General features: G+C 43.1%; 3 protein-coding genes across 8 annotated transcripts in view; 1 reads left to right on the top strand and 2 right to left on the bottom strand.

Annotated features, from left to right (window-relative positions):
* Positions 1 to 670: 670 nt before the first annotated feature.
* Positions 671 to 1,362, bottom strand: Ncbp2as2 (NCBP2 antisense 2 (head to head)). The gene has a single exon (XM_023560329.2). The coding sequence runs from the start codon at positions 1,276 to 1,278 to the stop codon at positions 982 to 984; it is 297 nt and encodes a 98-aa protein (XP_023416097.1). The 5' UTR covers positions 1,279 to 1,362; the 3' UTR covers positions 671 to 981.
* A 21-nt stretch (positions 1,363 to 1,383) lies between these two features.
* On the top strand, positions 1,384 to 6,626 carry Ncbp2 (nuclear cap binding protein subunit 2). The gene is made up of 4 exons (XM_003477101.5): positions 1,384 to 1,590; positions 3,003 to 3,184; positions 5,080 to 5,218; positions 5,548 to 6,626. The coding sequence occupies exons 1-4, from the start codon at positions 1,513 to 1,515 to the stop codon at positions 5,617 to 5,619; spliced, it is 471 nt and encodes a 156-aa protein (XP_003477149.1). The 5' UTR covers positions 1,384 to 1,512; the 3' UTR covers positions 5,620 to 6,626.
* A 741-nt stretch (positions 6,627 to 7,367) lies between these two features.
* Positions 7,368 to 23,926, bottom strand: part of Senp5 (SUMO specific peptidase 5) — a 34,343-nt gene continuing 17,784 nt past the window's right edge. For 4 of the 6 annotated variants that reach the window (XM_013160181.3, XM_003477102.5, XM_005006892.4 and 1 more), the window contains 5 exons: positions 21,763 to 21,840; positions 15,854 to 15,991; positions 13,448 to 13,531; positions 11,571 to 11,621; positions 7,368 to 10,635 (listed from right to left, as the gene is read on the bottom strand). In XM_013160181.3, the coding sequence (XP_013015635.1) occupies positions 10,525 to 10,635; positions 11,571 to 11,621; positions 13,448 to 13,531; positions 15,854 to 15,991; positions 21,763 to 21,840 (462 nt within the window). In that variant the 3' untranslated portion in view covers positions 7,368 to 10,524. Of the gene's footprint in view, positions 10,636 to 11,570; positions 11,622 to 13,447; positions 13,532 to 15,853; positions 15,992 to 16,923; positions 19,319 to 21,762; positions 21,841 to 23,926 lie in introns of those variants that run through there. The other 2 variants (XM_063224317.1, XM_063224318.1) reach the window with 2 other exon arrangements.

Raw genomic sequence — 23,926 nt, forward strand, 5'->3', positions numbered from 1 at the left:
CTCAGTTATGAGCCTGATTACCGTTTAGCCTGCTTGCAGTTCTAGGCTCAATCCTCAGCACCAAAAGAGAAACATATTCTCAAAGTAAGGTGCCCAGCTATTCTCTCTTCTCCATTTACAACTGTGTCTCAGGCCTCTGGGTCTGCCCTAGTGGGAAACCTAAACGCACAATGTGCAGTCAGCATCCATAACCAGCCTAAAAGTTTTGCTTCAAGCTTTCTAGGTTGCATGCTTAACAGTGCAGCCTACATAGGGGTGATGAGAAATCTACCTAGGGGCTTCAGTTGACACAGCATTTTTGTAGGTCATAGATTTCCTAACCATAGGTCCAACTAGCTGACCAGTCTCTGCTCCACGGATGGTAGTCACACTTCCTAGAAGTGATGTGGAAGCTGGTCCCTGAGCAGCAGGGAAAATGCTGCCTGCAGAGAGCTGTGATCTAGGCACTGAAGTCATGCCTGCGCTCATACTCCACTCTGCAAGGTTTGGACAACTCGAGAAGCGGCTTCCATTTCTTCTATAAGAGTGTCTGTAAAAAATGACAGGCCAAAGGGAACCAATTAGCAAGAGTGAGCACGAAAACAGGCCTTCAGTGTGTGGACCACTCTTACCATGGCCCTGGAGCTCCAAGGCCCCCACCCCACCTCGCTGGAGAAGCACCACACTCATGCCCATGACTCAGTTCATTTAATCAGAGAATGGCAGAGAGCCTTTCCGTCCTTCTTCCCTGCAGTCGGTATCCTGTGTCCCGGTGCAGACGTAGCAGCCTCTATAAAGCGTTGAGTCCCATCTGCACTAGGCAGGCTCTTTCCGGGTAGGTCACAGGCCGTGCAGCGTTTGGGTGTCTGGCAGGGGCTTCTTCGGGGTCGTCCGTTGTGCCCTCGGCCCGATGAGGACGTCAGCCGGCGGCAATCCTGTCACGACTTCTCAATGCCGAGGTCAGTGTCCAGCACGGAAGAGAAAGCGCGGGCCCAGGCCGGTCTAAGAGTTCGCGCCCGGACCCCTCTGACTTCCTGGAGGCCCCGGGCGGTCGCGAAGTCCGCGGCGAAGCTCCCGGACAAAGGTGTCTCGGAATCGAGCGGCGCGGCGGCCCAGGTCCCCCACGGGTCCTGCCGCAAGGGCCCGCAGGCGACGGGCCGCGTCCTGTCCGCGCATCTGCGCCTGGAGGAGCGCGAAAGCGGTGAGCTGCGCCGCGCGCCTGATGGGCCGCGACTCCGACAGCCGCTCCACCAGCTGCGGGTTGTGCAGCAGGGCAGCCAGCAGCCGCCGGAGAATCATCCTACTCGGAGCGACCCGGAACCGCACGCAACTTGCTCAGCCTTCCCACCGGCCGCGCCAGACGACGGACCGCTTCTGCGCCCGCGCCGCGTGATGACGACACTGCCGGGCGCGGATTGGGCGCACCTACGTCCATTGCGCTGCTGCCTTGCGTGTTTCCGCTTCCGCAACCGCTAAAGCTCTTTTGAGTGTTTACCGAGGCAACGCGACTTTTTTCAAATCCTCCTCAGCATCATGTCGGGCGGCCTCTTGAAGGCACTGCGCAGCGACTCCTACGTGGAGCTGAGCCAGTACCGGGACCAGCACTTTCGGGTAAGGCAGGTCGGCTCACGGGAGGGGCACGGTCTGGATCAAAACGCTGCATTTGGTCTGATTGTGTCGTCTTCCATTCCGCTGTTTTGCTGAAACGCGAAGTGGAGTCCCCTGTGCCCACTGTAGGAGCGGGGAATGGATGCCAGAAAGCAGTGTGACTATTACTCAAAACATTCTCTCTTCTGGAAGGGAATCTGAGACTTGCTTTCCCATTCCCTTGCAACTGCTGTCTGAACTTGATGCAGTACATTTCAGGCGACAATGTTGGTGCTCCGGGAAGTGTGTGATGCGGAGCAGGGGGGGGGGGCTTTCCACTCCTTCGGGTCTGCGGTGGCGCCTTACACACACTGCGCTTCGAGGCTTTTTTCTTTGATACTGGCGGTTGAACTCCTGGGCTCTCGCACAAAGCAGCAGTCCCAGAATGCTAGGATTGCGATCCTCCGGCCTCAGCCTCGCAGAATGCTGGAATTACAAGCATAGCCCACTACTCTCACTTCCTTTTAGTAGGGTAACCCCACAAAGTTCTTCGTTGTGGGTGAAAGACAAAAGTTGAGTCCTATTTCAACCTTTGGGAAGGATTCTTAGTGGAGAGATGTCTGGATGTCAAGGTGAGAGAATTGCTGGGTTTTACAAGAGGAAAATTTTAGACTATGTCACAGTGTATTCTGTGGAAAGGGGGAAGGCTACAGATATTCCAGGTGTTTTCTGCATCAGCCAACACAGGGATGAAAGAATGAGGTGGCACAAATTAATACGGTAACCTTCACTGAGTGCGGTTGTTGAAGTCTTATCCTGAGCCCTAGGGAAATAGTGAAGGTTCTGCACCCTCAGAGCTCAGTCCTATAGTAAGAGCTGTAAGTGAAATCCAGTAATCAGAATCCAAATCAAAGGCAGAAATAAGCCAAGAGGGGAGGGCTGTGAAGATTCAGAAAAGGGGTCAAATCCCTTTGTGATAGGGAAGGGAACAGGTATAGAAGAGGTAGGTGTGGAGAATGTGTAAATGTGTTAGTCGAGTAGGGAAAGGAAATTTAGATTGAGACCAAATTAAATTCACTCAATCAACAGTTTTTGTTTGTTTCATTTGAGGAAAAGTTTCACTGTGCAGTTCAGGCTGGCTCTGAACTCGCAGTGATCATCCTCCCTCTGCCGCCACAGTGCTGGAATTACAGTCATGCCACATGCTGGGCATTAAGCAAGCCTCTTTATTTTTTTGTCTTTTTAAGACAGGGTCTCCCTGTACAGTTCAGGCTGGCCTTGAGCTCACTTTGTAGCCTAGGCTGGTCTTGAACTCACAACGATCCTCCTGCCTCAGCCTCCAGAGTGCTGGGATTACAGGCGTGAGCCACCACACCCAGCAAGCAAGCCTCTTTTTATACTGTTAAGGTTGACTTTGTCTCTGTTTGAACTTCTAGGGTGACAATGAAGAACAAGAAAAATTACTGAAGAAAAGTTGTACATTGTATGTTGGAAATCTTTCCTTTTACACAACTGAAGAACAAATTTATGAACTCTTCAGCAAAAGTGGTGACATAAAGAAGATCATTATGGGTCTGGATAAAATGAAGAAAACAGCATGTGGCTTCTGTTTCGTGGAGTATCCTTTATGAGTGTGTAATGTTGCTGTTGAACTAGGGCAGAACACAGTGGTTGGCTGCCTGGTTTTGAAAATTGAGGATATTAGTTTATATTGTTTCTATTTCTTCCTTTATATCCATACCCTAGTGTCACTAAAAGCTGATAATACCTCTGTTTTACCTGAAATTCATGTTTTGTTCAGGGTTGATCCTTTTAAGAAAAATGTCAAGAATATATACCTTTGGTAGCCGGGCATGGTAGCATATGTTTGTAATCCTAGCACTTAGGAGGCAGAGGTGGGTGAACAAAGCAAGTTCAAGGCCAGCCTGAAATACACTGTGAGACCCTGTCTCAAAAACAAACAGAAACAATGCATACCTTTGGGCTGGGGTGTGGCTCAGGGTAGAGCACTTGGGGTTTGATGTCCAACACTCAAAAATTGGTTTGGCATTAAAAACCCAAAAGGGATAGGAAAGGTAAGGTCTCCTATCACTCTGAGTCCCTAAATTCCTTCCCTATCTTGTCTTGGAGTCTTTCCAAATACAGTTCTATAGATATGTAGTGGTGTTTTTCTTTAACCTATCTTGGATATTTTTCATGTCAGCACATGCTGGTCTGCCTATTTTATAAAATGCTATATTCTATTTTATGTATAGCTATCTATGTTACATAGATTCATTTTATAGGTAAAAACCAAAACCATATGTATGTATATGTGCATTTTTATAGTATTGGAGATGGAACCCAGAGCCTTCACACTGAGCTACAGCCAACACTTTTTACTTACTTTTTTTGAGATTAGGGTCTTACTAAGTCATTAAATTGTATAGCTTAGGCTATGCAGTGCTCCTGCCTCAGCCTCCTAGTGTGGTGGGATAACAGATATGTGCCACCACTTCTGGCTTGAAAAGCTCACAGGGTGCAGGGACAGGGGAACAATGAAAAACCAAAAGGTACCATCTAGTAGATGATGAGTGTCTGAGAACCAGTGTTTTCATTTGCCTTGTAGGCCCAAGGTCAATACTCAGGATGGCAGATCGAATTGAGCCCAGGGACTCTTCACTGACCCATATCCCTAGCCCTTTTGTATTTAGAAACATGGTCTGTCTAAGTTGTTCAGGCTCAAACTTGGGTCTTCTTACCTAAGCCTCCCGTAATTCTGGGATTACAAGTGTTGCATAATCACATTAGTTGTGCTTTGTCTGTCTAACATTCATTCAAAAAGAACAAAAAACCCCCCACAAAACCCTACTGAATGCCTACAGTATTCTAGGCATCATTTAGGTGCTGGATGTTACATTTCACCAAGTATTTCTTTACCTGTGTAAGGGTAAGAAAAAAAAAAATCTATTGGCATTTTCCAAAGCCAGCTAATCGCAATTGCTTATAGACTTTTAAAATACCATCCCAAGTAGATAAATAGATTTGGGGACTACTGACCTGGGTAACTGTGGTTGCTCTTCAATATACAGTGCCCACTTTGAATGTCATAGTTTCTTGGATAACTGTACAGTTTGTACTCCAAACCTAAATCCATTTTATATTTACAAGTCAGAGAAAATACAGAGACAGAGCAAGGGATATATAGCTCATTAAGACTGGTCATCTAGCACACACAAGGCTGTGGTTTCAATCCCCAGCACCAAGAACAGAAAAGGCAGTGGCCCAAGTTAAGCATTAGCAGAAGGACTCAGGAAAACCTGAGCAGTGTACCCCTGGGAAAGAGGGCTTTTCCTCTGTTAAGTGCCCATGCAGACTGACCCGTCTGGAAGGAACCCCTCAGTTGTAATACTTGTACTTTCTTGTACATTGGATCAAACCGTACTTCTTCAGTTCAACTTCATTTAGATGTTGCCTCTTGTGTTTCCAAATCATCTAGAGCAATGCTAGTGTTTCTTAACACTAACACTTAAGGTACTACTCAAGACCTGATGCAGAAAATGCCATGCGTTTCATAAACGGGACACGTCTGGACGACAGGATCATTCGCACGGACTGGGATGCAGGATTCAAGGAGGGCAGGCAGTACGGGCGCGGGCGATCTGGAGGCCAGGTATACAGGAAGGGTCTCTGGGCCGAGCCTTGGCCTGGGATTCCAGGCTTTATAGGTGTTTGGTCAGTTTGTAGTTAACTTTTTGCCTACAGCCCTGGCGAAAATCACTCATTGATTTGATAAACAGTATTTGAAATCTAGAGACAGTACATTGTGTAATGTCTACACAGAACTGTTACTGAGCTTGTACTAGAGCCAGGTGTTTGCCAGAGCATGCTACGTCTGGCCTACTGGAACGTTCAACAGGCCCTGGGCAGCCCTTACGTGGCTGTAGGCGGGATGTTCATTGCCCTACTCTCTGCTACAGCTTTGTGTTCTTTCCCATTAAGGTTCGCGACGAGTATCGGCAGGACTATGATGCTGGAAGAGGGGGCTATGGCAAACTGGCACAAAAGCAGTGAGTGAGAGCCCCATCAGTGCAGAGATTCCTTCCTTCGGACTGCTGAAAAGGTTACCAGAATCATTTTGTTACCAGATCAAAAAGTATGTTCTATGTGGCTGGGAATGGAGCTCAGTGGGGAAAAAAAGAGAAAAAAACACCAAGTTCCTCAGCAGCAGATTTCACCTACGATCTGTCAGCCAAAAGCTACCATGCTTCTAGAAGGACAAGAAAAATGTAAACATCCATTTTCTGATGCTTGGGTCTAAAGAGGCTCATGATCTACACTGGGACTTGCAATGATTCTTTTTTAAAGTTGAAGTTTGCATGATGTAAAGTTAAGATAAAATGGGAATTTTGCTATGTTGATATGTAGCTTTACTGTAAATTAGGAAATGTCTGACAACCGGATTGTTTTCTGTGTTGAATTCTGATTTCTAAAGGCAAACTTTGGCCTTTGTAAATATTTGGCACAAAAGCCAGAGGCCTCCGAGGACCCTCCCCACTTCGTGCTTTACTTTCAGGAAATGGTGCAGGACTTCAGTTCTGCTAAATACATTTTTCAAAAGATGTAATGTTTTGCCTAAAGCTGAAAAGAAAGTCTTAACACGAGATACTCAAAAAATTTATTTTGCATTTGTAAAGTAACAGATGATTTATGTGTGAGCATCCTTTTTCTTAATTAGAAAAAAATACAAAATGTTTTCATCCAGCAACAGTGTATCTTCTGATACGCAATAGTATGTGAAGGTTGCCCTGAGTACTCCCCTGTGAACATCTTTCACTTTAGAGTATTGTGGGTTTTCTCATTCAATTCCCAACTGGTTGTTGGAGTTTTTAAAAAAGCTGTTAACAGTTGCTAAGTAGGAAGAAACCACTTAAAACATGTTTTTATTCTGATTTGAACTAATTTATATTCTTCTGTAGTAAGATACACTTCAGATTTCTAAAGGCCTTAAAACCAAAGACATTGGTTCCTAAATTGTCTTTTGTAACAAGATTACAATAAAGCTGGACCAACTTACTGTCTCTGCTGTCTCCTTATTCAGGACTGTAGATGAACCTGGGGGAGAATCTGAGTAATGTGTAGTAGAATTTACACTAGTATTTCAGCCTGACATTCCAACAGTCACAGCTTCACATGAAGAGAGAACTTGGGAAAGTGACAAAAGATGGACTGAGCAGCCGCCCTTGGAAGAGTGAGTGAGTTTTCCAGAAGACACACGCTGTGATGATGGAGGGGAAGGAGGCTGGGGCTGATTAGGGGACCTTATGTCTCTTCCTTGGGCTTGATGCTAAACATGACTCCTTTCATTACACCCTCATCTGTTTCTCTCAGGAGCAGCATCTGACCTCGCTCCCTATTTAATCCAAGTGAAAACACAGTTGTGTGTCTTAGCTAAGATGGGAATTTCAGAGTGCAGGAAGCTTCAGATCTAGCCAGATTGAGATCTGCAGAAAAGTATGAAATTCGAGCCTTGAATTCTGCCACCAGTGTGGTTGCCACTCACGCTCTGTGGCTGTTTAAGAAAAACCTCTGCACACCTCTGCAGTTACACAACTCGGAATGCTCAGCAGACACACGGGGAGTGAATGCTGTAGTGAATGCAAACGCAGAGGCTCTGTCATTTCAGAAAACACTGCTGAACAGTGCAGCTCTAAGGGCCGACTGCTTAGTCTCATATGGTCACTGTCCTTAGTGAACCTTCTCCATGACTGCTGTCACCGGTCACTAAACAGTACACAGTATTTAACACAATAGAACACAAGTTTATAAAGGCATTTAGTTTATTCTTCAAAAAAATACTTTGCTAGGAGAGTTGAGTACTGTAATTTTACATGATCATAATCTTTAAATAAATTCTTTTTCTGACCAACAAGTACCATTTAAGTAAACAACTTGTCTAGGTCTGTTTTTGTAACACCCAAATACAATTAGCACTTCTCAATGGTATTCCCTAGGTCTTATTTACAGGCCAGGAGGCAGTGCCCAGCACATAACTAAGTATGTGCTTTATGACAGCTGAGTAATTTGATTTCATTACACAGAGCAGGTAACTGGTTTTTGTCATTTATACTATTAACTCATTGTTTCTCACCTGAAGGGTCATGACCCACCCAGACGCTCCCATCACTCCTCACCCAGGGAAGCAGTGAACCTCAACTGTACAGAAGGGCACCTCAGATTAGGCAAGTGCTGGCCGTGTCCCAGTTAGTTCTGTTACTTTGTTCGAACTATAAATTCAAAACAACCATGTTACTCCTACTCCTACTAAGTAGAAAATACAATGCCAAGCTGAATATGTGGGATTATGGCAGCAGCTGCTTCTTCTCCCTTCCTTACAGAAGATAACTGAAAGTTGATTCTCTATGACTAAGAAAACTAAAAGTTGATAATCTACATTCACTGCTACCAATTTAACAAAAGGAAAGACCACTGGGCATAGCAGGTGCAGCTTGCTACGCCTGCCAGGGAGAGGCCTGGGCATCCTGAAGGTTTGTCGGAACAGCTTTTCACTGAGCGTGGCCTGCTCGGCCCTAAGACCCTGTCTGCTTCCTGTGAGCGCACCTGCTCTTCACTGAGGGCCAAACTATGCCGGGAAAGCAGAGCTTCACTTCTCTCTCACCGAATGCCTAGAGTGTATTTCAAAAATGCCTCTGTTACAAGGAAGCAATTGCTGCAAACATCGAGATAAGACTTTCTAATCTAGAACTTGAGCTAAACAAAGGTTTCTGCCTAATCACAAGGAAACAGGGAAAAGCAACTATGAATGACAGAACTGGTTTCAAGAAAACAGCCACCATTTAGACTAACCATGCTGGGTGCTACACCCCAAAGCACCCCATTACATTGCATGTGAGTAGCTGGACTTGGACAGCTCATGGCAGGTCTCTTAAAACCTCAGTGCTGGGTAAGACCCCGTCCTCAGGTTAAAAGGCAGCAACCCAAGCTCTGGGCATCGGGGTGTTTCAGGTCGGCAGGAAACATATTCCAATGGTGGAGCACCTGCCTTGCTCTTGGAGCCCTGGGTTCAATCACCACTACCACCAAAAAAAAAAGACTGCTGCAGAAACAATCCTTCCTGTCTTCTGCATCACAGGTCTGTCCCAGGAAGTGGTACATACTTCCCCTCTTCTCCAAAGCAAAAGACATTTTGAATCAATAGCCTCACTACAGGCTACTTGGATACAGGTACTACAAAAAGGCAAATATCTCACATACAAATTTTGAACAATCATATTTGCATAATTATGCCTGAAAACTTTTAAGACATCTTCGCCATTCTGACTTGTCATCTTTCCTAACAGGGACACACAACCTTACCTGTAGCAGCAAAAAATGCCTCTGTTTCTAGGCTTTTAATGACCTGACACACAGTAAGAGATACTGACCTGGTCTCCTGCTAAGGAGTCTGAGTCTATAGGACTTGGGAGCAGAGGGGCTGGGCTGTATGCTGGTGTTGAGAACCCACATATAAACCCGGTCTGACTCAGCTCTCAGTTGGCAGCAGACAGCCTTTCTTGCCAGACCCATGGTCAAGTTACACTTTTTGTTTTCTCAGCACCCCAAACTTACCCAGCAGAAGTTCAAATGTCTTCTGCCATTTGCTTGGTTTTTTCTGAAATAGCCTCTTGGTTTCTTACATTCTCCCCCAGATCAGAAAAGATAACTGGGTAAAATTAATATGAAACTTTCCTTATTTCCTTTCAGATGTGTGGTGTACATCTGTAATCCCAGCACCCCGGAGGCAGGAGGACTGCCACAAGTTCAAGGCCAGCCTGTACTATATAGCAAGATCATCTTTTTAAAAAAGTCACAAAAGGCCAGATTGCAGATGTAGATCCATTGCTTTCATCCTAATGCAGCTAAGTATAAGGAAGGGCCTACTTTGGCCTGTCCCAGAAGACAAATTTCATCAGATAGGAAAAAGCAACTCCTGTGCTAGAGTGTGGCAGAAGCCATACAAGCCCTGCACATCACCGAGGTAACCAGAGAGGAGAGACCCTGCTAAGATATCTCCCAGGGAACCAAACTGTCCATACCTCTCTTTCTCTCTCTGCCCACTTACAAAAGACTTGGTCAGACTACAATTTGAATTTTGTATTTCAGAGATAGAAATGTAGCTAGTGAATTTTAATTTTTTTCACATAGAAGGCCACATAAGGGAAATGACAATTTGAAAATCACTTCTCATTTGTTTGACCACTAGTGTGATGGATACTGAATTTTTTCACAAGTCAAAAACAAAACTGAAATACAGGGAATTCAATGTAGGCTGCAGACTGTAATTCCTAAGACCAAGATAAAATCTCATTTGTTAGGACAACTGGCACAGACTCTGGCTCTCCCCAAAGTAGGTGCCGTGCACTGCCATGAGCCTCCAGGAGTAGATGGCCACCTGTTCACAGCTACCTCTATGCCCTCAAGAGGGAAGCCAGCCAGAGGTGCTGCTGGCAAAGTAAACAGGACTGGCTCTACGGTCCACTCCTCACTACCCTTTATGCCCCAAGAAGCACCTACTATTCTGAGTTATGCTGTATCAAAAACATCTTGCATCTTTAGGTTCTGGAATTAAAAGTTAACCTGTATTCAGTTCACATCTAACTAAGTTTCAAAAGTTGCACCAAATCTACTAGGCTTTTAATACTCTTCACTGCATGCTTTGTCTCTATGCATGCGTTTGGATAATAAATATTAAATATGGGAGGGACACGCGTAATCCACAAAATTAAAAATGAAACCAAAATAAACATCAAAAAAGTACGTGGTAGCTGGAGAAATGAATAAGGGCAAAAATAAATTTGAGGTAACAATCGTGGCCCAATACCACTGATCTGAAATATCTGTAAAAATCCAAATAAGTGGAGATTCAAGTAACAAACCATCTGCTCCAACTTGGTCAGGCTTTGCGAGTCCTCCCCAACTTCAGTCCAGGAGCCGGCACTCACATAGCTCCTTGTAGATCCGCTTGCGCACACGTGGCATGTCTTCTTGCGAAAACTGGAAAGGCTGCTCCAAGGCGAGGCACTTGCAGTACTGCAAAGATCCCAGAAATATGTAAGTGGCACGTGGGGCTGGGCACCAGCCAGCACCATAGACAAAAGCAGAGGCCAGTCTAAAGCAGCATTACAAGGTCTGTGCAAACTTGCAAAAGCATTCCTTCAAAGCATTCCAGATTACAGTTAGCTTTGCAGGCAAGTGTATGGTGAAGCACTGCCCTCCCTCGCTTCTTCCAGATACCATGCTGTGGAAGCAGCAACTGGGAAGAGACAGGCTCAGTCCCCCACAGAGTGTAGTCTGCCACTGACAATGCAGCTAAAGCTGACCTGAATTTGCCCACAAACCCCAACATTCATGAGATCTGTCAAACTGCTAAATTCACGGATCATAAATATATGTGTAACTGAAAATTTTCCATAGCTCTTGTAGACCTACCAGGGGTCTTCAGCATGATATGGCAGCATCTGAGTGTGACACTTACTTAAAATATCATTATGCAAAGACTTGCAGGTTGTCTGTAGATTCTTTTTTTTTTTTTTTTTTTTTTCCCTTTCTCCTTTTTATCGGTACTGGGGATCAAACTCACGACTGCCTGCTTGCAAGGCGGGCGCTTATGCTGCTGAGCTAAATCTCCAGCCCTTGTCTGTAGATTCTTAAAGTTAATTCTGCCAATGCCAAGGGCCTCTGATACAGAGAGATGCAAGTCCCTCTCCTGGGTCATCTGGCTTGAAAATGACCTGATAAGACCCAGATGATATTCATTGCTTATTCTTAGCCAGGAGAGCTGATTCTTCCTAGAGACCACTGGGAAGGGCATAACTGCGCCACTGCGCCTCAGCAATGCGGGAAGGCAGCAGGGGAAAAGCATTCTGCCTCTTGGACCTGTATCTGCACACACAGGGATGCTTACACTCCTCCCTGAACCCCACACACAATTTATACAGTGCAAATGCTGAAAAAAAAATCTTTACCTGGAGCACAAAGACTCCACAGTCACTGTCATTTTTCTGTTGTGGAATACACTGAGAGGAAAAACAAAATGGCCATTAAAATATGGTCAAGCACTGCTTGTAAACTGCTGTTGTGTGTATGCGTGGTGCTGGGGATCAGATCCAAGGATCTCATACCTGCTGGGCAAGTGCTACCACTGAACTACCTCTTGTTTTATGGACAAGTGAGCAAGACACAGGAAACTTGTCTTTGTGGGAGAGTTAGTACACACCTCTGGTATCCTTTTTCTTTTTTTTTACAGTTCTACAGACTGAACTGAGGGCCTTACAATGAGATGTATCCCTACCACTTTTTAAAATATTTCAGACAGCAGCAGCGCATACCTGTAATCCTAGCACTCAGGAGACTGAGACAGGAGGATTTCCATTAAATTGAAGCCAGCCTGGGCTATACAGTTCGTTCAAGACCAGTCTCAAAAAAACCAAAATAAATAAAATGAAATGAAATTCTGAGACAGGGTCCTAACAAAGTCCCTAGGTTGCCAGCCTGTTCAAATCTGCTGTCCTTCTGCCTCAGTCCCCCAACATTCTGGGATTACAGGTGTGGTAATTTAAGCATGTGATTTTATGGTGACATCTGGCCACATTAAAAGAGCTATCAAGTGGCAACCACACTTTACAGAATATTTTGCCTAAATATGAGAAATAGGAATTCAAATTAAACACCTATGTTAAAAACATCCATTTGGACAATTGGTATTGTTTTCAATTCACTAACAATGGAATCAAAATGGACCCATGGATCTCAGAACATATGCCTGGCTCTGAACGCTGAGACATGCAACTCTGCTTGGCAGCTTCTGCCCTGTCACAGGTAATACACAAGGCTGTCCTGTGCTTTGCAAGAAATGAAGACAGCTGGGCATGGTGACACATGCCAGTTACCTCAGTATTTGGGAGGCTGAGGGAGGAGGATCACTATGGTTCAAAGCCAGCCCAGGCTACATACCAAGATCCTGTCTCAAACCAAAACCACAAAACCCAGGAGGGTTAACAGTATGTTTCCAAAAGAACCAGTTACTGTATTCTGCCTGAAGTGGGATTATGAAACATTCTAACTAAATTTAGAATATGTACCTAGACAATCTAGTTGGGTAAACTCACAAAATTTACAAGTTCAACGCTGGCTTGAACTAGTATAGTATGCTATTAGAAACACCAAAGTTCAGATTAATTTTAAAAATCAACTAATCTTGTTCATTTGGTTGTGGGTTCAAGGTTTATTCCAGGACTCGGCCTACACTGAGGTTCAAGGACCTGCCTCTACCAGTACTTCTGATGTCCTTGGTGAAGGGTGAGAACTCGGCTTCAGTTTTTCTTATCTATAAAATAAAGATGCTGTTCAGCACTAAATGACTGACTCTTTCCCAGGTTCTAAGGGATAAATGGAACCAAACAGTCATTTTAGCATTTCTTTAAGTATACCTGGGTCATACAGAAATAAGAGCGACAGTGCGCAGGGGATTTAGCTCCATGGTATAAGTGCCTGCCTGGCAAGCGCAAGGTCGTGAGTTCAATCCTTGGTACAAAAAAAAAAAAAAAAAAAAAAAGAAATAGAGCCACAGGCAAAAGGGAAAAGCCAAGCCCCTAAGCAATTTGTTTTACATTCCAGCAACCGTATTTTTAGCAGCTGCCCCAGGGATGAAAAGGCTCAAGTGTTTGTTCCCAAGCACAGGAAATTGAGCTGCCAGGGAATGGAACACTAAACAGGATTATCCTGAGCCACTTCTGGACAGCCTCCTCTGGTTCCTCTTGGTCACTGTTACCAGCCCTCAACACCCACCCCCTCCACCCCCACCCCCCACCCCCGTGACATCCCACGCGTGCCTCAGATTTACCTTCGTAACAGCAGTCTGCCAACCCTGAAGAAATTCAGGTCTGTTTTTTTCTCTGGCTTCAGTCAGCAAATACTTTCTTATATTCTGGTTAAAAAGAAACCATAACACAGATGCTCTGTTCCATCAGTTGGTGAAAAATGGAACCTGCCCACAGCAGACAGAAGCAGCGGCTGCGGCCACAAGCATACGGAGCATGCATTGAAGAGGTAGGGTAGAGTTAGTTCCATCACAGCTGGAACTTTGTTCCTGAGCTTCCATTTCACATCGTTAAGGAAGACTTAACCCTTCTGCATTCGAGGTATAAACTCAGACTGTGGACACCATTGTTTGTTTCTCTAAGTTTTGTGAGAGGGTTAGCCACCCTTCCCAGCAGTAAGTCAATTTATATACTGGCAAGGCAAAAAAGCAAGTCTGAATCACTGCCAATGCTCAACAGAGAAAAGGAGCTCACAGCAGGACTCAGCGGTAACTAAAACTAAGTGAAAAACTCTTGGGTAGACAGGCTCCTTGTTTTTGAAGGCAGCAGGAAAAGTGGCATCTGGTTTCAGAAAGTTATTTCAAACCATTCAGAACACTGAATACAGTCAGGCCCCCTGTGTGATGAAGCCTGCTGGAGTTTCAAGATGCTCCTTTGCCCTCAACCTCTTTCTGTCCCTATTTCTCAACATATTAAAGGCAACATCAGAGGCTACATGAATTAAACATTCCCCCAAAGGTGGAATAGAATAAGCTATCTCTTGGGGAGAAAAACTATTTGGTGAGAGCAATTATTTTTGTATGGGATGGTACTGGGGATTGAAACCAGAATTTTCACTCCGAACCACATATTTACCTCTTATTTTATTTTTATTTTGAGACAAGTTGTCCAGGCTGAGTTCAAGCTTACCCATAGCTCTAATGTACAGAAGTTTTAAGTTCCGAAATGGTTAAATTTATTAAATTGTTCCTTGTGTTTACTGGGCAAGCAACAAAACCTTTCTTACTCAAGAACATATCTTCTATATTTTATTCAAAATGCTTTCATAATCTTGTATTTAGAGCTTTCTTGTATCTGAAATGTTTTTTGGGTTGTGTGTGGGGGTTATTTTATTTTTTAGGTTTTGTTGTTTTGGTGCCAGGGAATTGAACTCATGAGCTCGCACTTACCAGGCAGGCACTGTTCCACTGAGCTATATTCCCAGCCTGGTTTTCTGTTTTGAGACAGGGTCTTGCTATGTATTCACAGCAACCCTCCTGTTTCTGCCTCCTGTAGTACTGGGATTACAGACGTATGCCACCACACCTGGGCCTAAACAGCTTATCTTTCCCAACTAAATTCTCATTTATACCTGAGGTAAGTTATTTCTGGATTCTTCACGCTATTTCATCAATGTATTTGTCTACTCAGAAGCCAATATAGACAGTTTTAATTATTAAAAAAAATTTTTGTAGCCGCTTTGGTAACTAGTAGAGTAACTATGCTTTCCTGGGCGTAGTTCAAACCTATCTTGGACGTTCGTGCATATGAATTGTACACCATGAATTCTAAGACCTATTTAAATTCCATTTAAAATTCTATTGGGAGCCAGATGTAGTGGCTCACGCCTGTAATCCCAGTACTTGGGAGGCTGAGGCAGGAGGATCGTTGTGAATTTGAGATCAGCCTGAGCTACAAAGTGAGCTCAAGGGCAGCCTGAGTGAGACCCTGTCTCAAAAAGACAAAAAAAAAAAAAAAAAAAAATTCTCTCGGGAAATTGATCAAGATGAAAATTTGTGTCAAACACTTTGAACAGAACTGATTTCTTTCCAATACTTAGTCTGCTTATCTCACCATCTACTGAGATTTCTTTTAAATATTTGAGTGTTTTTACCATAAAGGATTTCCACAATTCTTGCTAATGGACATATGACTGGGTAGTTTCTGTTTTGCTGCTTTTGTACATATTTTCAATTGCATTTTCTAGCTAGTTTTTATCTGTGCAGGAAAAACCAGGAAAGATTTTCTAGCTTTTGCGTTTTACCATCCTGTTGAACTAATACGAATCTCAGCCAAACTCTAATATTGTGCGCATTGATTTTTGTCAGTTGTGATTTCTTCTACTTATTTTGAAGACACAAGCCAAACTTAGCTCTAAGAGAAACCCAGGAAAACATCTACCCATATTCAAGACACAGTCTTAAAGGGAATACACAACAAATGCTGACAAAAGTCCTAAATGACATCTACGTCCTTCTGAAGGGATCTGGATCCTGGAAGCCGCCTCTCCCCACCTGCAGAGTTCTCTCTAAGTCCTTTTCTCTGCCCCTAGCTAAGAAAGCTCTCAGGACACAAACTTTCTCTATGGCTCTGACTGCTGTTCTACCAGAGCTAAGATGGATTTGCTTAATCACAAGATAAATGAGGAAATAGGCAGGATTTTACCTTACCTCTACACAAAACTTAAAATGAATGCCTTGTGAATCATAAAATGAAATAATTCGATTAGAGAGAGTCACTGTAATGAGAGACCAGTGGACTTCCAGATGAATAGGAATCAATAGAAGACTCTTTTTAAACAAATCCACCTATGAAGAAAAAGAAAGAAATCATATCATCATGGATCAAACGGTAAATGGCAGCAAAAAGTCACTGACTGACCTTTGGCCTGCCCAAGGTCATAAAACTGGGAAGCACTGAGCCAACATCTGCACCCAGATGGTACTCTAAAGTCCATACTTGTGACTATTAGGCTGTAACATACAAGGAAAGAAAAATGAAGACACAGAAAACACTACTTTTCATTTAACCTACTAATCTGTGTTTATCAACTGTCCAATAGGATGTGGTCCCTTATTTTTGTGCTTACCTCATTTTCTTAGGCACATTCTGACCTAGACCCCACGCTCCTCTAGGAAGAAACCACAATATTAGAAAACAGCAAAAGGTCAGGTGTGGTGGCACACATCTACAATCCCGGTGCTCAGGAGGCTGAGGCAAGAGGATCCTCACAAGTTTGAGGCCAGCCTCAGCTACGAAGTGAGCTGAAGGCCAGCCTGAACTGCATAGCAAGACCCTGTTTCAAAAAGCCAAAAAAAAAAAAAAAAAAAAGTCTATTCGTCTATCTTTCTATGGACTATGTATAGATGTTAAGCTTATCAGTGCTGAGTCAAGTCTGCTTAAAGTTCCAGTTGTGGCTCTTCTACTTAGTCAGATGACTTCGTGTCTTAACGTCCTTATCTACAAAATGCAGAAAACAATGGTACCCATCTTATAAAGCTGAGAGTAACAAAAGAACACATGAAAAATGTACAGAACTGTGCTCATTAGCACATGATGAGCAGCAAATAAATCTTAGCTATCATTATTTCAAATGCAAAACAAAACCAAAACAAAAAAACTGACATCCAAAGCAAGTGGACATCCTCTCTCTCAGATGTCAAAATTAACAAATACTTTACAACTCTTTACATCCCAATGCATCCTTTACAATTAAAACATATCCTTTCTGATCTAGACATTTTCCTTTCCACCCAAAATTTCAGTTGTAGACTAATAAAAAGTGCTACATAAACATCTGTAAAAGTGACTCTTTTTTTTTTTTTTTTCTTTTTTCTCTTTTTATCGGTACCGGGGATCAAACTCGCGACCGCCTGCTTGCAAGGCAGGTGCTTATGCTGCTGAGCTAAATCCCTAGCCCCATAATTTTCTTTTTATAGAGATTCTTTAGAGGTCCCTTGGGTTAAAACAATTAAAAGACTAATAAACTTTACCAGATTCCAGGAACCAATTTTCAGGTAATACCCTGCTATAATGATGGTTTGCTGGTCTGTAGCACAGCCCTGAGCAGCATCTCTAGGCCTAGGCAGCCATCTGCAAGCTTCTTGGCCCCAGCTGTTCCTTGGGTATTATGCACATTCTATCTCATCGCCTGTCAAGACTGAGGGCATCAAGCTAAGAGTAACTTTCAGGGTCATTTTCAGGGTTTGCAAGGAGACTCAATCGCCAAATTTCACAGTGCTAGTTCCAGCACTGTGAACCTGGAGTGCCGCCTAGAAGCCTTCAAACCTCCAATCGCCTTGAATTTAAGGAAAAGCAGAGCTCGCAGACCACTCATGACAAGAACCCACACACACAGTGATCACTCTGTAACCAAACCCCAAACCTAGCCTGCCCTGCCTTCTGCTATTCTCCTTCAGCTTCCAACTCTAATAAACCTTTCCCAGCTTCACCCTGACACATCTTAAAATTCTTCTGCTAGGACATAGGTCAAGAACCTAGTTGGACTGAGCTGAGGTCACCATCTCCTTCTAGGGGGACCTCCTGAGACCCCCTCCAGTGACAGGAGCAACCAGAAAACATGAAACATGTTTCCTCAAGTTGCATGAGCTGTCCCAGCAAACTATATAACTGCACCTAAGGAGCACCATGGGAACTGGGATTTACAGATACACGGTCAGCTGCTGCACACGCAAAATGATCCCAAGCCCCAACATGATCAGCATCAGGAAGCTTCAGTCTTGCAGGACCCAGCTCCCACCCTTGTGAGTCTATTTCCAGGTACACAGCATCACAACTGGAGACTGACTGGGCATGGTGATGCACACCTGTATTCCCAGCACTCGGGAGGCTGAGGCAGGAGGACTGTCAGGAGTTCTAGACCATGCTGGTCTACACACTGAGTTCAAGGCCGGCCTAAAATGAATGAGACTCTTGTCTCAAAAACACAAAACAAACAAAAGGGGGCGAGGCTTTAGCTTAGCAGCTAAGTGCCTGCTTGGCAAACATGAAGTCGTGAGTTCAATCCCCGGTACAAATCAAAAACAAAAATAAAAACAAAACAACACAACTGATGGCTAGCTAGTGGGGACACAGAGCACTCTATGGAGAAACTAAGCTCGCCCCTTCCCTCTTTCTTTTCTCTTCCTCCCTTTCTGCACTGGGGATCAAACCCAGGGCCTCAGGTTTTCCTACTGAGCAACAGCCCCAGCCCCTGAATTCTGCCCTAATCTCTTCCGTGTACCACTCCAGTCAAACTCATTTCTGCTGCAGAGCCTTTAAATCCACTCTTGGTGTAGCTAGAATTCTCTTCTGAACTTCAGATGGTTGGTTCTTGTCAGTAGCAAGTTTTCAGGGAACTGCGAGCTCTTCAGAGGCTTTTCCTTACTTTCTCTCTGTACCGGCCAGCCCTCCTCCTTCCACCTCCTCCAGCTCCTTATCTCCATTACTTTGCCCTCTCTCTTGCTTTTCCTCTCTTCCTCTTTGCAGAGCTGGTGATCAAACCCAGGGCCTCCAGGTGTATGCTCTGTTACAACAACTCCATATGATTAGATTACAACACTCCCAGATTAGATTTTACTTACTGGCTTACTTAATTCCCAAAACAAGGGCTTTATCCTTCTTTCTTCCTATTCCTCTATCCTCAGTGACCAGAAAGGTGCTTGGCATGCAAAAAGAAGTCAATACTTTGAACTGGTAATTCAAGTACTTCATTTCACATCCCTTGAGCTTCACAATACTAAAAACTCAGGAAAAAGCAGCAATACAGAAATCACATAGTAATCTATCTTGTTTTTTCCTTCATATAGCCTATTTTTAGTTCTTAAGAACAGTTACCTTTACAACCTCAAAATAATTCAACAGACATTGCTCTGGCAGTATTACTTGAAATAAAAGTCCCCTATAAAGTTCACTCCAGAAGGGAGACAATATTCAGTGTAGCACTAAGAAAGAAAACAAAGGAAAAGCAAGGGAAGAAGAAGCTGGAGAATACCATTATATTTACTTTTAGTGACGCTAGGGACTGAACCCAAGGCACGTGCTCTGCCACTGGAATGGATCGCCAGCCCTGACGGGTACTGCTGTGGGCAGAACAGCCAAGGCTGACCTCTGAAGGGAGCACATCTGAATAGAGGCTGCAATGAAATGAGGGTGTGAGTCACGTGTGTATCCCAGGGAAGAGCATTCTCAGCAGATGCAAGAGAAAGCACGAAGGCCTTGAGACCATGAGTGCCTCCAGGAAGCCCATGTGGCTGGAGCATGTGACTAAGGGTAGAAGAGGAACAGGACACATGACTTAACCTGTATTTTTCAATTTACCAACTCCAGAAACACTTTCTATCGCCTTCCCTCTATAAAAGATATGAAATTAGTAAAACATACTGATGGGAGACCACTACAAAGTGGCTCTGAGTATGATATAGAATAAAATTAACTGGTTTTCTGTATTTACTTATGAGTCAGTCCCAGGCCTACGTGACTTGGCTCAAAGAGTGGCAGCTGGCATGCAGTAAGTGCAACTCTCCACACCGGCAGTCACAACAGAGGCCTGTGCTGCTCCGTGACACTGACAGCTCTGAGGGCAAGAGAAAGCTGCAGCTGGGGACACCTGGTGCTCACTCCAGCCACATGGCTCCTGCTGCAGATGTCAACCTTAGACATGTTTACTGCTTGGATGCCATATGTTTATTGCTAAGAACTGGTGTTGTCAACTTTTCTGATAAGAAAGAGTCTGCTGATCTGTATTAACACAGGAAAGTAAAAGTTCTTTTTCTTTATATTCAATTCCTCTGGTCATTTCTGAGAACCTAAACTTGACTTATAGAGCTTTAATAACATTTTCACCATTTTCCTGTATCTATTTATTACACACAACAATAAATTGTGATCTATAATAGCAAAAAAAAGAAAAAATTACTCCTTGGAGAAGTGTTTGATCTAAACTTCCCAAGGTCCTGTTCAGCTTCCTGTCTTTACCTTAGCTATCCCTGCTTCCCTTTGTTTGAAAACTCAATAAAATGTCTTTGTCTTAGCTCCTGGAGAGTTGTTTTTCTCCCCTAAACAACTTAATTTGTTTGTTTGTTTGTTTGTGACAGGTTTCACTATGTGGTGCAGGCTGCCTTAAATTCACTTTGTAGCCCAGGGTGCCTTGAATTTGCATCAACCCTCCAGCTTCAGCCTCCTGCATACTGGTATTACAGGCATGCACCACCACACTCAGCTCATAGAGTTTTGACCTTCCTGGACCCCACCAACATTATTACTCATTTCTTCAATTTAAGCCTTCATCATAACTCAGTTTAGGAGATGGAGGCGAGGCCAAGTCCTCAATAACACTTTTCACCCTTGATTTGTTAGCATCATATGTATGGAATAAACTAACTTCAAGAAATAGTGACTACATCACAATGTTCACCATTAACATATTCCATGAAATTGATTTATCAACATATCCAGCTTTTTCGTTGTTACTGTAATTAGCAATTAGATGAACTTTCTTTTTTTTTTAATATAGAGAACTTTCGGAAATTTCCTTGGAATTGTCAGCAATTATTGAATCAAAGAACTGAAATTCACAATTGGCAATAATATTATAAATTGAAGGTGAAGTTTAGAGAAATTAGATAATCTGACCAAGACCTATAGCTACTTAAGGGGCCAAACTAGGATGTGAACTCAAGTCTTGATTCCTGAATTCACTGTAACTATTTCCCAAAACCTGTACTCTTCTTAGTACGTATTTTAACACAATTATTTGTCCATAACTATGTAAGGTATCACCTTAGTGTGTATAGTCCATTCAGTAAAAATAGGTGTTCGTGGGTGTGTGTGTGTGTGTGTGTGTGTGTGTATGTGTGTGTGTGTGTGTGTGTGTATGTGTGTGATGAGATGAAACCCAAGATCTTAAACATACAAAGCCACTGGACTACATGTCATGTCCCCAGTCCTCCAAGTAGCACAAACAACAAAAAGTTGGCCAGGAGTGGTGACAAACACCACCAGATCCTCTCCTGGCAGAAGGATCTAAAGTTCTACCCCAGCCCAGGCAATTCAGCAACCTAGCAAGATCCTGTCTCAAAATAATCAGTACAAAAGGGATATAGCTCACTATAAAGGACTGGGCTTCAACCCCCATTACCAATCAATCAATAAAAAGTTACAGTACCTGAAGAACTGACTAGAATTTAAACTTCATTGGTAAATTTTGTCAAAATATCAAAAACAGAACATAAATGAGCTTTTAAAATAATGCTTCTGGCAGTCACTGAAAACATTTCATATTACCCTGACTTATTTCCTTTTGCAACTGAGTAATCTAAGGTTCAGGCAGAGTGTCCTGTCCAACTTGTACAACCAGTTAACAGCCACACTGCACCATAAATGATGCTCTTTCATTCTGCATACACCAATCTACTGGGAAATGCAAAAGCCTCACTAGTGTCTTGCCTTTCAGACAATGAGATCTGTAAAAAGTCACATAAAGTTTATTGCTAATTAACATATTACACTGAAGTTCTTATCCTTCCACCCAAAGTGGCCTATTCCCTTCTTCAAATTTAGAATAAGAGAAAGATAATACCTTTTTAGTCCATCTCTTAACTCCATTATATCCTTTGGTTACCAGCTGTCTGTGAAAAAAGCTGTTGAAGAAGTGAACCTGGAACAAACACCAAATACAAGCAACCAGATCATATAAGGCTGTGCCCAGACTTAACTTGGAAAGAAAATGGAAAATGTTTAAATGTGTAAACATAAAATAGACAAAAGGGAGAGGAAAAGTTTCTTCTTTAAAAAAATTACCAAAATACAGATAATACATTACACAGTCTAAAGAAGATTCTGTTCCAAATTTTCCTTAGAATGACCTTGTAACTGCAGTGCACAGTCAGAGCTGGAGTGGGGCAGTAAACAGATTATCTGAATCCAATCAAGCAAAGAAGCAACCTAACAACTCTCTCCAAATCAGGTGATCAAGTTGAAAGAGGCCATGAAAAAATGAAGGAACGATACCTTGAACTCAAGGCATATGGATTACAAAACTAACCCCATCTGAAGAGGCAGATTTGGGGATTCTTCCAGCACAGCTATGAGAAGGCCTTAGCACAGTCCCTTCTGGTACCAACAGAATTATCCTGGCCCCCGGGAAGTCGAGACCTAGATCCTCAACTTTAGGTTCCTGGCTTACAAGTGGTATTGGCTCATGTGGAACAGTGCACACACTGTGATCCTGAAGTGTTCACTCTGACTCTGACTAACTCCAGTTATCAAACTGTTCCTTGAGCGCTGAGATTCTCAAGGTGTGGTACCAGACCAGAACAATCAGCAACACTTGGGAACATGTTAGAAATCCATATTCGCAAGCCCTGCCCCAGACCTGCTAAAACAGAAACTCCGTGGGTGGAAGCCAGCAGTCTGGTTTTCTAAAGCTTCTAGATGATTCTGAGGCACATTCTTTTGAGAATCAAGTAATGGAACGTAGATAAGAAGAGCTTGTGCAGCTGTCTCTAGAGCTGTGCATGAAGCTAGCATGCATCAGAATCTTCTCGGAAGACTGCTAACACCCAGAATGTTGGGCCTCTGGGCTGGAGCCTGAGATGGTGCAGTTCTAAAAGCTCCTAAGCGATGCTGGTACTGTCTGGAGACTACACTGTGACCCACTGCTGCAGGTGAGTGTCCTTTTAAGATCTGGCACGTGGCTCAGTGGTAGAGTGTGTGCGCCTACCGTGGACAAAGCCTAGGACTGGATTCTCCGTCCTTCAAGTAAACAAATTAACTGTTTCTCTACTACATTCACAAAACAAAATATTCCCGTGATCCAAAATGTGTGGGTATTTCTCCGTATCAGCAAACATGCGATCAGTTCTTGAATGCTAAAATTAGATTTAGAATTAAATGTAGAGGTAATAAAGGTAAGTCAAATCTTTGAAGTCAATAAATTTGTATGTGTTCAATCTTTCTGATTAAGAGCATGACAAAAGTCTTTTACCTTATGATTCCTGTTTAAAATGCACAAGAGATTTGTAATTTTAAATATAAAATTACCAAATACTTTCTGTATTTATGAATAATTGTAAGCTTTAAGTATTGGATATACTTTTATTTATTCATGGTACTGGGGATTAAACCAAAGGCCTTTCCACTAAACTGTATTTCCAGCCCTTTTTCTTTTTTTAATGAGGCAGGGTCTCATGTCACTAAATTGCTCAGGCCATGCTTGAACCTGTGATCTTGCCTCCTAGAGTCCTATAAAGTACTCAAAAAATGTTTCAGCTTAGTGGAGTACTTGGAAAAAATATTAATTTTAAATACAGTTTTGGTATGTAACTAAGCTCTTAAGAGAATTTATACTTAGTGGATGTTGTGTCTGTATTTGAACTAAATATCAAAGTTTTTTACGTTGAAAATGTGAAGATGCAAACTATTTTACTTTTGGGGGTAGGAGGTGGGGTTTGAATCCAAGGTCTTTGCACTGAGCTAGACTGCAGCCCTTTTTTTAAATTGTGAGACAGGATCTTAGTCCCCAAATTGCCCAGTGGGGTAGAACTCTGCCTCAGCCTCCCAGAGCGCTGGAATAACAGGCATCTGTCACCACACAGGCTCTTTCACATTTTTAAAGAGAGTTAAGACTTTAAATAGCCCCTTTTGTGCATCTTTCCCACAGGAATCCCTTTACAATACCAATAAACACATCTACCTGGACACAAATTAGAGAAAGAAAAGACAGGCACTATGAATTTCTTATG

Source organism: Cavia porcellus, unplaced genomic scaffold (genome assembly GCF_034190915.1).
Source record: "Cavia porcellus strain 051 isolate PalLab524CR breed Dunkin Hartley unplaced genomic scaffold, mCavPor4.1 scaffold_14, whole genome shotgun sequence".
Classification (NCBI taxonomy): domain Eukaryota; kingdom Metazoa; phylum Chordata; class Mammalia; order Rodentia; family Caviidae; genus Cavia; species Cavia porcellus.